This window comes from Cajanus cajan, chromosome 5 (genome assembly GCF_000230855.2).
Source record: "Cajanus cajan strain Asha chromosome 5, NIPB_CcT2T_4, whole genome shotgun sequence".
NCBI classification, from domain to species: domain Eukaryota; kingdom Viridiplantae; phylum Streptophyta; class Magnoliopsida; order Fabales; family Fabaceae; genus Cajanus; species Cajanus cajan.
In genome coordinates this window covers 22,290,770-22,307,545 of record NC_138521.1, presented here as the reverse complement: position 1 = coordinate 22,307,545, position 16,776 = coordinate 22,290,770, and the positions used below count along the sequence as shown (strand labels likewise).

Sequence of the window (16,776 nt, the reverse complement as noted above, 5' to 3'; positions counted from 1 at the left end):
AAGTAAACAAACTTATCATATACTATTATTTCAATAAATGATAATATAAAATCTCTTTATATTACTAGTGCAAAATCTATTTTCTTAATTATTAATTAAGACATTTGAATTAATTACTCATTAAGCATTAATTATCATAATTAAATATGACAAAAACTTGTGTCTTTCCCTTTAATTTTACTAAGCTATGGTCTTCTGCCCCGTCCAGGCAATATCCTACTACTCTTGATTAAGTATTAACCATTATACACAACAATTAAAGAAAAAAGAAAATATAATGAATGGGGCATAACTTTTGGTAGCTGGTAAGAGAAAAATTCAAAAAATTGATGTAGTAGAAACATGACAGAACCACAATTCACACACACGAGCATGAGAGCATCTCATTATTTTAACCATCGTGAGTTGAAACTCGAAACTCCGAAGGCCCACACAGAGTGAAAAACACTGTAAACATCCCTTTATAGTTTTCGCTTGTGTCAACTCTAGAAGCAAATCCCACATCGTTCATCCACCACAATGGCACCTACCTTATTCTTCCTCCTCTTGTCCCTCCAAGCCACCAGCACCACCACAACCCAACAACGTTTCAAAGAAGCGCCAAAATTCTACAACTCCCCCACGTGCGACACCCTCCAGCGGCACCCCGACCACACGTGCCCCGCCAACGCAGTCCACGTGGCAATGACCCTCGACGTGGCCTACCTCCGCGGCTCCATGGCCGCAATCCTCTCCGTGCTGCAGCACACTTCCTGCCCGGAAAACATAATCTTCCATTTCGTCACCGCCGCGTCGAAGCCCTCCTCCGCCGCAACGCTCAACAAAACACTAACCACCTCCTTCCCCTATTTAAACTTCCAAATCTACCCCTTCGACGACGACGCCGTTTCGCGCCTCATCTCAACTTCAATACGCTCCGCACTAGATTGCCCCCTCAACTACGCGCGAACCTACCTCGCGAACCTTCTCCCTCGCTGCGTTTCAAAACTCGTGTACCTCGACTCCGACTTGGTCCTCGTCGACGACATTGCCAAGCTCGCCGCCACGCCGCTCCCCGGTGACGCCGTCCTCGCCGCACCGGAGTACTGCTCCGCCAACTTCTCCGCCTACTTCACGCCCTCGTTCTGGGCGAACCCCTCGCTGTCGCTCGCGCTGTTCGCGGACCGGCGGAGGCCGTGCTACTTCAACACCGGCGTGATGGTGGTGGATCTCCGGCGGTGGCGCGCCGGCGACTACACGACGGTGATCGAGGAGTGGATGGAGCTGCAGAAGAGAATGCGGATCTACGAGCTCGGGTCGCTGCCTCCGTTTCTGCTGGTGTTCGCGGGGAAGATTGCCGCGGTGGATCACCGGTGGAACCAGCACGGGCTCGGCGGGGATAACTTTCGCGGGCTTTGTCGGGACCTGCATCCCGGGCCCGTGAGCCTGCTGCATTGGAGTGGGAAGGGGAAGCCGTGGGCCCGGCTCGACGCCAACAGGCCCTGCCCTTTGGATGCGCTGTGGGCTCCCTATGACTTGCTCGAGACTCCTTTCGCTTTTCAGGCGTAGGCTGACGTCATAATTCCAAAATTCTTTTTTAGTTTTACGAATAAATTAACTACCCCAATACTCTCTCTTTTGAAGCCTTAATTGCGAAGAGGTTTGTTCATTACGGTGAAAATGAAAAATATGTTTTATATTATGTAAATATGGTTTAATTTAATCTTAATTTATTACAAAAATTGGTTTTTACCTTTTTCTTCATAAATTGTACAATTTTTAGAATTGTTTTATTATCATCTACTGATGATAATGTGACATGATTAGATGTATGTCATGTTATTATTATTATTATTATTTAATAGTAATATAATTTATTTTAAGAACTTTCAAAATTAATAATGAATATAATTTTCAAAAGACTAAAACAAGATTTTATTGTTGGAAAACATTTTAAAGCTGATTTATTGCGGTAATTGGTGGCAGCTAAGTCACATTTTGGTTATTTATTCGTAATTGTTTAGCTAGGAACTTACGTGTAGTTACCTTTTCTGCGTTAATTTGTGCATGTGTTTTATCTTAAGAGAAATTGTATTTATACAGTAATACATGAAAGAGAGAAGAGTAAAATAAAATAAGTGAAATTGAGAAAAGAAAAGGTATTATAGGCAATATTTAAGAAGAATATTATATATATATATATATGAGATTATAATAATATTAGTGTAAAGTTAAGAGTAAAAAACTTTCAATCTAATAATTAAATTTACAAAATTCATATTTAATATAAAGTTATTTAACGGTGTAATACTTAATAAAAATTATATTAGTGTTATTATAATCTTATATATATATATATATATATATATATATATATATATATATATATATATATATATATTAATGATCAATTTATTTCATAATGTTTCGTATATTCTTATAAAAGTTTTTTCTTTTGTTTTGTTGATCCTTCTTCTTTTATATTTGTTGGTATCATAGTACACACTGAAATATATGTTGTAAACTTTATCTTCTTGTTGTTGTAATTTAACCAAAAAAAATAAACGACCTAAGTTGTTTTCAACAATTAAAAATAAGGAAAATACTAAATAAATGTCTTAAGGAATCAAAAATAGAACAAAAAAAAAAATCGTTCAAAAGTTTAACAATAATATATTGTTTCATATAAGTTTAATATAGTTAAAAAAAAAGTTTTTACATAATAATTTCTTAATCAATAAACAAGACTCAAAATTTTTTTTATGAAAAAGTATAATAATAGTAAAATACAAAATCTATTTACAACAATATTATCATACTATTTTCTTGAGGTTACACTTTCATACTTATCAAGAATCTATTTCCAAAATAATTTCAATACTCCTTTAATCTTTAAGGTTATGATGTGTTGTGATTTTTCACTTTATGACTTGTAATAAACTTCAAAATCAAATAAGAGATTATATAGGCTCAAAAGGGGTAACAAAGGAGAAAAATATGCAAGGTAAGTCATTTTGACTAAAAGCTTATAAAGAAAGAATGTCTAAATCATATCAATAATGCATGTGAAATAAGAGACATCAAAAAGAGTCCAGACAAAACCTATAGTAATTAGCATCATGAGTACAATCACACAGGATAGAAAAATGGCATGGTGTAATGTAATTCATCCATCAAAATTGACTCAATCTCAAAAGTTAAATATTTTATTATTAATGAATTATCTTTAATATTTTAAGTCAACTCATTATACTAAAAATGCAAAAATGACTCATTAAGTTTTGCAACCTCTCAACAAAATATAAAGAAAGTATGAAAAATTATGTATTTACTTTTTTACAAAAAAAAATACATAAATACATAAATAGAAAAGACAAAAATACATAATTAAAAATAGAAACAAAAAACAAAAAAAATACATAAAATAGAACAAAAATAGAATAGAAAACAAATACATAAATAGAAAAAATAAATAGAAATAGAAACAAATATTGATACATATACAAAGAACAAAATATAGAAACAAAAATAGAAAATAGAAACAAAAACAAATACAAAATACAAAACATAAAACAAAATACAGAAACAAATACAATAAATAAATTATAGAAAATATTAATTTTGTTTACTAAAGCTAAAAATAACAAATCTCTTCCCACACTTAAAACTCACATTGCCCTCAATGTAAAAATAAATTCAATAATAAAGATAATGTACATTAAAATTAGAGAGGGTAAAACTCTCTTATAGTGGCTTGACCAAAGACAAATTCTTTGCATCCCCCTCCAGACTTCAAATTTGTATTGTCTTCGATGTAAGCATAAAATGCTTTATATGAAGCATATAATGCTATAAAAAAAAGACAAGTGCAAAATAAATTACAAGAAAATAATTTACAAGATATTTCTCATGATTTGACCAAAAGAAAATCTTCTACTTTCTTCTCCACTTGCTTCTCCATTTTAGATGTTTGGACAATGACAAAGCTAATTTTTGGAAATCTAGCATGACATTATTCTTGTGCAAACTTGTATGTCCAACCAAAAAAATTCTTTTCCCGCATAGATACGAGGTGTAAACACCTAATTTTTTCCCACTTTCTTTTTATATTTTTCATTCATCTTCTTCCTCCTATTTTACTATTTTTTTTTCTTCTTTCTTATTTTTCTTTCTTCATCAACTCTAAACAAATTAGACAACAATATTTTATTTTTCTCTCTACTTTTATTTCCTACAAAGGTTCTTGAACCCATTTAACAACAAAGTCCAATTCAATATATATTACAAAAAAGTACATAACAAAAACTAAAACAAAAAAAAAATAGAAATAGAAAAAGACAATAAGCAAAAAAAGAAAAAATTCTTTTCTCACATAGATACAAGGTATGGTAGATAAGTAAAAACATAAATATCATTCCTATTAACCTCTATATCTCTAGTAGATACTAAGTGTTAGAAAAGCATGGCTCAATCCAAGAGGGGGGTAAATTGGATTCTGTGACACTTTAAAAATTTTCAGAGTTTTTAGGATCTTTATTTCAATTCAAACTTTTCTAAAATGAATTTTCAAAGAAGTTTCTTAAAGACTTGTTAATGAAGAATGAATCTTATATTCTTTCTTGATTAATCGTTAATGAGATTCAAGGTTACGTACAATCAATATGCAACACTTTTGATTCAGTTCAGATTAATAATGCTCATGCAAACATGTTAATCAAGAATGATCTTCTTTACATACAACCAAGATATTACACAAAGTAAAAGATAAGGGTAAGAGAAGATTGCACAAGTCTTTTATCCTGGTTCAACCACTCCACATGTGACCTACATCCAGTCCTCAATCATAACCTGATCAAGATTTGTTCCACTATCTTAATGAAGAAGTTTTACAAGCATACCACACATGCATATACTCCTACATTCAAGATAACCACTTTCTTGACCTCAAGAAAGCACCCCTTGTAGAAACCCACTACAAGAATTCCTTATCACTTGAGAAACCTACTCAAGATTTACAAGTATTCACAAAGAATTAAGGAACGAATTTACCTGGAATTCAGAAGCAAATCTTAATCTCTTTCCTTTCAAGAATGTGATGATGATGATGATCTTTTCTCAAAGCTTTTCAAAAACGTTTTTCTTCTTGGTTTCACAAAGAAAACTCCCCAAGATTGTCACAAAGACTTCACAAACACGTTTTTCTAATTTTCATTCTCAATTCTAACTCTGTTCTGAAGTTTCAAAATGGTCAAACTATTTATAAGTTTTTCAGAACTAGATAATCGATTATTTTAAAGAATAATCGATTATTTTGTTCTTCATGATTTCTGGAAATCAACCAAGAACAATTTAATCGATTATTTTGTTGGATAATCGATTATTCCAGAGAGTCATTTCTAGGATACTCGATTATTTCACAAATAATCGATTATTGCAGCAAGGTATCCTTTTATACCTGTTGCTGGAATAATCGATTATATTTAATGATAATCGATTATTTTGAGTTAGTTTTTAAAACTTTATTTTAAGTCTCAAAATAACTTCTTAACCTTTTAAACTCATCATCATACATTCCCTTAATCGGATTAGATACAGATTAGCCAAAGCACAAAGCACACACAAAACAAATAAACTCAACAAAGCAATTTAAAAACTACTCCTATTACATAACATTTTCTTTGACTTTGTTTTTGACTTCTGTAACAGCCCAATTTTCATAGAATGTACGAGGGCCCAGAAGCTCAATAAGTGTAATTTAGTAATTCGCAGGGGTGTTTTAGTAGTCCAAAACGGGCCGTTCCCAAACTGAAACGGGCCGTTCCAAAATACAAAAATCATCTACAAAATTTAGATGGGAACGGGGCGTTCCCAAATTGAGAACGGGCTGTTCCAGAGTTGAGAACGGGTCATTCCAAAATATAACCGTTGTGAGTATTAAATGCACCCCAGAACGGGCCGTTCTGGTTTGAGAACGGGGCATTCTGGATGTGGTTTTTAGTCGTGAGTTAAGGGTCCAGAACGGGCCGTTCCGGATTTGGAACGGGCCTTTCTGGCGAAGCCTGATGCCTATAAATAGAGCGCTCTGCCACTCCCAAAAGGCACACCTCTCATTTTCTGATTTCTTTTCTTCTGCTCTCTCTTCTTTCCCTCTACTTTCTGCTTCAGACCGAGGGAAACCCAGCGAGGGAGACCAACCAGATCTTGTGTAGGTTCAGCTTCTACATATCAAGGTACGGGGGAAAAAAAGGATTATTTATATGTAGAGTTACATGAGGAAATTGGGTAGAGGAAGAGTCCTTTAGGATTATGAGTAATTTTATAATTATTCCTGTTTGGAGAATTATTGATTTTATGTGATTCTGTATGAATTTAGGATTATGAATATATATTTTATTTGTAAAAATGATGCTCTGGGAGAGAGAATGAAATTATAGAAAAGTGTCTGTAAGTTAGGTTTTGGAAAAATTGGATTATTTCTGTTTGAGAAATTGATGATCCCATTAGATTCTATATGTGTTGAGGGTTAGAAATATATATTTAATTTGTAAGAATGATGATCTGAGAGGGAGAACGAAACTGTAGAAAAGTGCTTGTGAGCTAGGTTTTGGAAAAATTGGGGGTTTTACTATTTGTGTTAAAACTATATTAAATTGATAATTCCATTGATTATTATATTAATTTATGAATGTTATTATTGTATTGATTGATAAGAATTGATGATCTAGATATGAATTGCTTGAGGGGTGTGTAAACCCTTATTTTGTTGGACTTATCTGTTGTGTATGTGATATGGAATTGTGTATGTGATATGGAATTGAGCTATAAGATGAGATGTGATGAATGTGAATATGATTATGATTGTGGTTCCTCACATTAATGACTAGGGATGGCACGGCCCCTGGGTAAGTGATGCTACAGGGAGGGCGTGACCCTGGCATGGTGTGAGATGAGTAAGGCAATTAACACGTATCACTTATGTCAAATATGGAAGCCCTGGCATAAGGTTAATTGCAAGAGATTATGTGGATTGTGATGTGATTGTGGTTCCTCACATCAATGACTAGGGATGACACGGCCCCTGGGTAAGTGATGCTACAGGGAGGGCGTGACCCTGGCATGGTGTGGGATGAGTGAGGCAATTAACTCGTATCACTTATGTTAGTTGTGGCGTGGCCTTGGCATAGTGTTAATTGTAAGATTTGTGTGAGTTGTGATGGATTGATGTAATTGTGAATTGAAATGTGAAGACGATGAATGATTGATAAATTATGATATATATATATATATATATATATATATATATATATATATATAGAGAGAGAGAGAGAGATGTTTGTAAATATTTCATTATGTAATGAGTTATGAAGAGATTTTGTTCTGGTGTGTTTGTATGTGTTTTACATATAGATGTTTTCTTTTCTCACCGTATAACATGTGGATGTTTTAGGTGAGGAAGATCCGGCTATGAGTGACATCTAGAATGTCAACCATTGAGTTGTGGGTGTGCTCTGATAGCTAAATTTGTACATGTATTTAGAGTTATACCTTCTCTTTTGAAAGCAATTTGTAAACTCTCAAGTTTTACTTTCTAAATTTCATTTTTAATTATTTTGGTTATTTTTGAAGGTTTTATGTGAACCCTTTTACCAGCGTTGAATATTTTATTCTTTAGTTTATTTACAATAATTATTTATATATGTGTTGGGATAGTAATGGTGTCACAACTTCAAAGTTGTTGATGTCCTTAGTCAACTTTGTTCCACACATTTGTTATCATCAAAACCTTTAATCTCCAGAGGTGATCTCAACAATCTCAATCTCCTCCAATCTCAACAATTTCCCCCTTTTTGATGATGACAAACCAAGCTAAGCTAAGCCATTTGCTTTGCCTTTTCTGTGTCACATTCAAAACTTGCAAAACAAACAAAGCACACCTTTCTCCCCCTTTGGACATCATCAAAAACAAACCAAAATTGTTATGTCCAGAAGTATAAGCTTCATGCACACTTCCTTATATGCTCAAAACAATACCACAAAACATAACATAGGTATTGGTCAGCAAAAAAAAACTTTGTGAACTTGAATCATAATATCCAAGCCATAAGCATCAGATCAGCAACAATAACACGAATTGGTTAGCCAAAACACAAGATACAATCCATCATCACAATTCAAAGTCCAAAGTCATTATCAAATATGCCAACCAAACATCACAGAACCATATATCAATGTTCAAAACAGAACATCATACCACCAATCAACCAAATCAGAATTGTCAAACCATTCAAACACAATATATCAGAAATCAAACTTCAAATTCCAACTGAAATCAAATTGTTCAACAGCATAAAGCAATAAAATTGTTCGAGAATTAAAGCGATTACAACCCAATCGAAAATTAAAACTAAAAACCAGAAATTTAAACTTCCTAATTTAAACAGAACACTAATCACTCCGAGTCCTCAAGCATCCCAAGATGAGTCTTAAGTCGGTTAATTTCATGATCAAGGGTGTCAAACCGATCAAGAATACCCGAATATATTGACTCGTGCCTTCTAGACATCTCCATAACAGCATCAAGCTTATTAATCATAATTTTCTCGAATGGAGAGAATGGTTTAGGCTCCGCTTCTTGCTCTCTGTCTGGTTCAGCTTCGACCTATGGTAGCTGGTCCTCATCATGAGATGGAACGCCATCCTCATCTGTTGCCAGTTCAGGGGTTGGAGGGGCATCTCCTTTGAATACCCACTTATCTTCCTGTTTTAGCATCCCCATGTGATGCAAGGAAGATTTTTCAATCTTATTAGAAGCATGTAGAATAATCTTCTTCTCCCCTGTCAAGTCTACCCCTGCATTCTCAAAAATCTTAGATAACAATAAGGCATAAGGAATTGGACCATCCTCTTTCCTTCTGGCCTTCCACATGTAGTCATTCACCACCGACACCTAATCAATCTTAATTTTCTTTTTAATAACATGCATCAGCAAAATGTCATACCTCGACATTTGAGCATGGTTGTGCAAACGCGGTTGAGCATGGTTGTCATACCTCGACATTTCTCTGACAATCTCTAAATGTCGTCAATTCCTCAAAATCACCAAAGTTGAAGGGTTGGGGTTTGGTACTCCAATTGCCGCTCAGCCCGGCAGCCGCCTTCAAGGTTGGCCCGTCAAGCTTTATCAGCTTGCCCTTCACGACTGATTGCATTATCCCTTCATTACTGGTAGCAAAGTAGAGAAACAGGCTGATCAGCTCAAGGTAGTAGGGTCCTTCCAGTTCCAACAAATTTCCAAGGTCTTGGTGCTCTAGCAGAGTAGGGAAGCTAAACCCTTCATTTTTGAACCATTCCAACTTCAGGGTTTTGGGAGGGATGATTCTCCGAAGCGCATACCATTCGAAGTAATACTCCTGGGTTTTCTCATCCGCAAACCATTTGGATATAAGTTGCCCCGAGGACAGAGGACGCTTGCTCCCCCTCACTTCCAGCTTCTTGGGTCTTTTGGAGGAAGAAGCCATGGATGGGTTTTGGTAGAGGTGAAGAGAATGAGAAAGATGAAGAGGTTAGGGTTTGAGAGTTGAGAGAATGTGAGGATTTGAAGGAATGAGAGGGTATGGAGGTTCTTAATGCCCTAGCACGTTTCTGAGTGGGGAGAGGTTACTCAACTGAAGAATAATGGGAAGTTAAGGGTTTGGCGCGCATAAAAACCGTTCAAAATGCTTTTGAAAAACCAAACGTCGCGCAAATAATCAATTATTCATACAAATAATCGATTATTTGTATCAGTAAAAACCTTTAAAAATCCTATATGCACTAAATAATCGATTATTTTTGGAATAATCGATTATTCCAGAGGGTTGTTTTCTTAACTTTGCCCAGATAATCGATTATTTGTGAGATAATCGATTATTTCAAAGGCTTTTCATATTCTTCTTCCCAGGTAATCAATTATTGCCCCAAATAATTGATTATTACAGAGGCTCTTGGAATTCTTCGTCTCCCAGATAATTAATTATTACCCAAATAATCGATTATTATTATGGGCTCACTTGAAATAATCGATTAAATTTTAAGATAATCGATTATTCCATAGAAGTTTTGCTTCTCAGAAATTTTAATTTCTCAAACCATTCCAAATCTAATTCAACTCTTAAACACACTCTTTTATGCTTTAACATCAATATTTCACACAGTTATCAAGCAATCAATCACACAATCAATCTCAAATTACAATCAATTCAAACAAGATTCATTGACTATTCCTAGTTCAATTCTTAATTGATTAAATCTTTCCCTTGGTAGAGGTTTTGTAAATATGTCAGCTAATTGCTTACTAGTCTCAACAAACTCTACAACACAATCATTTATTTGAACATGATCTCTTAAAAAGTGGTGTCTTATCTCTATGAGTTTTGTCCTAAAGTGCAAAATTGGATTTTTGGTCAGATTTATTGCACTTGTATTATCACATCTCAGAGGTATTTTATTCAACTCAGTTCCATAGTCTCTTAGTTGTTGTCTCATCCAAAGAATTTGAGCACAACAACTCCCAGTAGCTATATATTCAGCCTCAGCTGTACTTAAAGCAACACAAACTTGCTTTTTGCTATGCCATGAGACAAGTGCACTACCTAGTAGGTGACAAGTACCACTTGTGCTTTTTCTATCGAGTCTACACCCAACATAGTCTGAATCTGAGTAGCCTATCAGACTTAGTGAGACTCCCTTTGGATACCATAAACCTACATTAGTTGTACCTTTCAGATATTTAAGAATTCTCTTTACACATTTCATGTGAGATTCTTTTGGATTTGCCTAAAATCTTGCACACAAACACACAACAAATATTATATCAGGCCTACTAGCTGTCAAATATAAGAGTGATCCAATGATACCTCTATACTTTGAGTTATCAACAGCTATGCCTTTTTCATCCAAGTCAAGATTGCATGTGTTTGATATTGGTGTGGCAGCCTCCTTACACCCTTCAGTACCAAACATTTTCAATAGTTCATTGCAATACTTGCTTTGACTTATGAAGATTCCATGACTCATTTGTTTGATTTGCAACCCCAAGAAGAATGTAAGCTCCCCCATCATTGACATTTCAAATTCTCCTTGCATGGTCTTAGCAAATTCTTTGCATAGAGAGACATTAGTAGATCCAAATACAATATCATCCACATAGATTTGAACATACATTGTATCATTTTTAAATTTCTTCACAAACAATGTATTATCTACTTTCCCTCTTATATAGTCATTCTCAATCAAAAATTTTCTCAACCTGTCATACCATGATCTTGGAGCTTGCTTCAAGCCATAGAGTGCCTTTTTAAGTTTGTACACATGATTAGGATTTTTAAAATCCACAAAACCTGGTGGTTGCTCCACATAGAATTTTTCTTGTATCAACCCATTGAGAAAAGCACTTTTCACATCCATTTGATAAAGCTTGAAATTAATTATAGAAGCATAAGCAAGAAGTAATCTAATGGCTTCTATCCTTGAACAGGGGCAAAAGTCTCATCATAGTCAATTCCCTCTTCTTGATTATACCCCTTAGCCACTAGCCTTGCCTTATTTCTTATAATAATTCCTGATTCATCAAGCTTATTTCTAAAAACCCATTTGGTTCCTATAATTGGATAATCAATTGGTAATGGCACTAAATCCCATACTTCATTTCTTTCAAACTGATTTAGTTCCTCTTGCATGGTCATTAACCAATGTTCATCTTTTAGTGCTTCATCAGTACTCTTAGGTTCAACTTGTGACACAAAAGCCATAGTATTGCAAATATTCTTAATGGCACTTCTAGTTGACACTCCCTTACCAATATTTCCAATTATATTATCCATTGATAAGTCCCTAGAAGTTTTCTATTCCTTAGGCAATTGTTCACTTGTATCCTTAGTGTTTTCATTTGGCTCACTCTCTTTAGGCTTTTCATTAGGTTCACTCTCCAATAGAGGTTGATCAAGCAAATCAGTCAAGTCTTCTATTTCAGTTTGCCTTGTCTCTTGTTTATTAGTCTCATCAAATACAACATGGAATGATTCTTCAATAACTAGAGTTCTCTTGTTATAGATTCTATAGGCATTGCTATTTGTAGAATATCCTAGAAATATTGCCTCATCAGCCTTTGCATCAAATTTTCCAAGTTGCTTTTTCCCATTGTTCAGCACAAAGCACTTACACCCAAACACTCTAAAGTATGAAATATTAGGCTTCATTCCATTGTAAATTTCATAGGGTGTTTTCTTTAATATGGGCCAGATCAGAACTTTGTTTAACACATGACAAGCTGTGTTAATAGCATCAGCCCAAAAATATTTTGGCAATTTTGTCTCATTCAACATAATCCTAGCTAGTTCCTCAAGAGACCTATTCTTCCTCTCAACAACCCTATTTTGTTGAGGTGTTCTAGGTGCTAAAAAATTATGGTTTATACCATGTTCCTCACAGAATTTTTGGAACAAAATGTTTTGGAATTCACCTCCATGGTCACTTCTTATAGAGGTAATGTTTGAATTCTTTTCATTTTGAACAAGCTTGGCAAATTTTCTAAAGGCATTAAAAGCATCATTTTTATTTGCAAGAAACATAACCCATGTGAATCTTGAGTAGTCATCTACAATAACTAACCCATAGTAGTTCCCACCTAGACTCATGGTTCTTGAAGGACCAAACAAATCCATGTGAATTAATTGCAAAGGTCTAGTAGTGGAAATATGATTTTTGCTTTTAAAGCTAGCCTTCACTTGCTTGCCCTTTTGACAAGCATCACATAGTTTGTCCTTACTAAACTTGAGTTTAGGTAATCCTATTACTAATTCCTTCCTACTCAATTTATTTAAGTGATCCATGTGAATATGTACAGCTCTCCTATGCCACAGCCAAATATTATCTTCTTTGGTTATTAAGCACTTAGTATTAGAAATTGCTATTGAGTGTTCTAAGTCAAGCATGTATATGTTGTCAATTCTTTTTTCAATGAATCTGATTTCTTTTGTCTTTTTATCACATATCAAGCAACATATATTATCAAATTCAATTTTAAAGCCTTTATCACTAAGTTGACTTATACTCAGCAAATTATGTTTCAACCCCTCAACAAGCAATACATTTTCAATCAATGTTTGGGAGGAGGAGTTACCAATATTACCATGACCAAGAATTCTCCCTTTGTTGTTGTCACCATAAGTAACATACCCTTCATTCTTCAACTTTAGACTTGAGAATTTTGAAGGATCTCCAGTCATATGCCTTGAGCAGCCACTATTAAGATACCATAGTAAGTTCTTGGCCCTCAAGCATTCCTACAACAAAGATTCAGAAAAAGGATTTAGGTACCCATGTAGGTTAGTTCTCAACCTTTGGCTCTTTTTAATCCAAACCATTTCTCCATTTGGAACTCCATATTTCCTAGAGTAGCAATTCCTTATTGTGTGACCTTTCTTACAACAATAATAGCAAGTTGTTTGTCTAATGAAATTGCTTTTAAATTTTCTGAAATTTGGATTCTTCTCAAAAACTCCTTTCTTTGACTTGAATGGCATGCTCATGCTTTGATTAAAACCAATTCCACTCCTATCAAAAATGTTTCTTTGTTTTCCCAAAAGAATATTCAAGTTTGCATTTCCATTTGTGAACTTTGCAAGAGTGATTTTTAAATCAGCATTTTCTTTTTCAAAAGTCTTGCAATTTTCACAAACACCTTTTGAGGAAGTGGAGGTTTCACAATGAGCTTCACTAAAGTTGAAAATAGTTTGAAGATTTTCATGCTCATGTTTCAAATCCCCAAGCTCTTGTTCAGCTTTAATTAAAGCATTTTCATACCATGATAGCTTGTTTTTGAGCTTTGAATTTAAGGCATCTAATTTTACAGCCTCTTTGTGAATTTGAATGAAAGCTTCTTGGAGTTGATCATAGTCCGGATTAGATTCAAGGTCAGAATCACTTACTATTGTGTCTTGGTCAGCTCCAACCATCAAACACAAGTTATTCTCTTTAAATTCAGATTCATCACTTGTTGTGCTTGAGTCATTGTCTTCCCAAGCAATGTAGGCTCTTTTCCCTTTGCCATTTTTCTTCATTTTCTTTTCCTCTTGTTGCTTCTTCAAGAGGTTTGGACATTCAGCCTTTATATGTCCTTGTTTCCCACACTTAAAGCAATTATAGGAGGATGTACTTGCTTCCTCTTTCTTGTTAGTCTTTTTATTGAACTTGTAGGGGGAATTCCTCTTTTTCCTTAGGAATTTTCTGAACTTCTTCACCAACAAGTTGAAATTCTCAATTTTGGAATCATCGGAGCTTGATTTTTCACACACCTCTTTGTCTTTGGCTGATTTCAAGGCCTTTAGTGACACTCCCTTGCCCTTCTTGTCCTGCTGTTCATTTTCCTCAAATATGTGCAAATTTTGCTCATGCTCTCTTAGCTTTCCAAAGAGAGTAGCAAGGGTCAATGAGGTCAAGTCCTTTAATTCTTCTATGGCTGTCACCTTTGCTTGCCATGATCTGTCCAAGCATTGTAGCACTTTCAAATTCAACTCTTCTTTTTCAAATTTCCTGCCAAGGTCAACAAGGTGATTTATCAAGTGTGTAAATCTATTTTGAAAGTCTGAAATAGATTCACCATTGTTCATTCTCAACAATTCATATTCTCTTATGAGAGTATGCTTTCTAGATCTCTTTACATCACTTGTTCCTTCATGAGTGACTTGCAAAGTATCCCACATTTGTTTAGCAGATTTGCATTGTGATATTCTGAAAAATTCATCAATAGAAAATGCAGATGTAATGATGTTTTTGGCTCTATAGTCATATTGGGCTCTTTTTCTCTCATCATCACTCCACTCACTCCAATTTTTTTCTCTCTTATCATCATCATCTTTGGTCATAGGGATATAGGGTCCATTTTCAATTGCATCCCACACAACAATGTCAATTGCTTCAATGAAAATTCTCATCCTAATTTTCCAGTAGACATAGTTTTCACCATTGAAAACATGAGGTCTATGAATATACACACCCTCATCATACGGTAGGTTGCTATTGGCCATTTTTGAAATCTTGAATAACACTCAAGAACCTTGCTCTAGATACCAATTGTTAGAAAAGAATGGCTCAATCCAAGAGGGGGGTGAATTGGATTCTCTGACACTTTAAAAATTTTCAGAGTTTTTAGGATATTTATTTCAATTCAAACTTTTCTAAAATGAATTTCAAAGAAGTTTGTTAAAGACTTTTTAATGAAGAATGAATCCTATATGCTTTCTTGATTAATCTTTAATGAGATTCAAGGTTACGTACAATCAATATGCAACACTTTTGATTCAACTCAGATTAATAATGCTCATGCAAACATGTTAATCAAGAATGATCTTCTTTACATACAACCAAGATATTGCACAAAGTAAAAGATAAGGGTAAGAGAAGATTGCACAAGTCTTTTATCCTGGTTCAGCCACTCCACATGTGACCTACATCCAGTCCTCAATCATAACCTGATCGAGATTTGTTTCACTATCTTAATGAAGAAGTTTTACAAGCATACCACACATGCATATACTCCTACATTCAAGATAACCACTTTCTTTACCTCAAGAAAGCACCCCTTGTAGAAACTCACTACAAGAATTCCTTACCACTTGAGAAACCTACTCAATATTTACAAGTATTCACAAAGAATTAAGGAACGAATTCACCTAGAATTCAGAAGCAAATCTTAATCTCTTTCCTTTAAAGAATGTGATGATGATGATGATCTTTTCTCAAAGCTTTTCAAAAACGTTTTTCTTCTTGGTTTCACAAAGAAAACTCCCCAAGATTGTCACAAAGACTTCACAAACACGTTTTTCTAATTTTGATTCTCAATTCTAACTCTGTTCTGAAGTTTCAAAATGGTCAAACTATTTATAAGTTTTTCAGAACCAGATAATCGATTATTTTAAAGAATAATCGATTATTTTGTTCTTCATGATTTCTGGAAATCAACTAAGAACAATTTAATCGATTATTTTGTTGGATAATCGATTATTCCAGAGAGTCATTTCTGGGATAATCGATTATTTCTGGTCGGCTCGTATTAGCCTGTGTTTTATAACAGGTAGTCATTCCCCCCGTTCCTTTAGTCTTTTCAACGGTACTTGAATCTTAAGTCGCGGTCATGTCTCACCCCCCTGTATAGTGACCGATTCCATGTTTCCCCCGAATTGAATCAGTTCCAGGCCCAGCAAGAGGATGCGCGCCTTAACTTAAAAGAAAGTTCGCGCTTTACTTTACCAAGGCTTTCTCTGATAGGGGCTCGTTAGCGGTCGAGCTCAAACCTTCGCCTATCTATACTAACTATAGTAAGGGGCCTTTTCTTGCTCGTTAGCGCTGTTTTTTGATTGCAGGGCGCTAGCTTACTAGAATATATATAGGGCTTTTTTCTTTCATCTTTCAGCTTGATCGGAATCGATTCTATGATTGAATAGCAGAAGTGCTACTTATTAATTAGTAGTAGAAACTCGGAGAGACAGACAGAGAGGCAATCATACCTGCTAACTCCTAGGATGAGAAGTAGGTCCCTTGTTTTTGGCAGGACGCGGAGATCGATTGATCAATATGAATCTCGAGAGTGGATGGTTGACCACCGCCCCCTTGTCCTGGAGGCTCTCCGGCCGAGGAGGGGCTTGCTATCGTAACCTTTTCTCCCGGGGTATGTGAAAAAGAGTGACGAACCCTTTTTTGTTCGGTCATAGGTGGGTGTCCAAAGAACGAGAGTCGGCTTCCTTAACTTAAGTCCGTTGT

At 35.0% G+C, this 16,776-nt stretch overlaps 1 protein-coding gene across 1 annotated transcript; it reads left to right on the top strand.

The window, feature by feature from the left end:
* The first annotated feature begins 340 nt into the window (after positions 1–340).
* LOC109818266 (putative galacturonosyltransferase-like 2) lies at positions 341–1,667 on the top strand. Its single transcript, XM_083075088.1, has one exon. It carries the CDS (start codon positions 520–522, stop codon positions 1,546–1,548), a length of 1,029 nt encoding a protein of 342 aa, XP_082931214.1. The 5' UTR covers positions 341–519; the 3' UTR covers positions 1,549–1,667.
* The last annotated feature ends 15,109 nt before the right edge of the window (positions 1,668–16,776 follow it).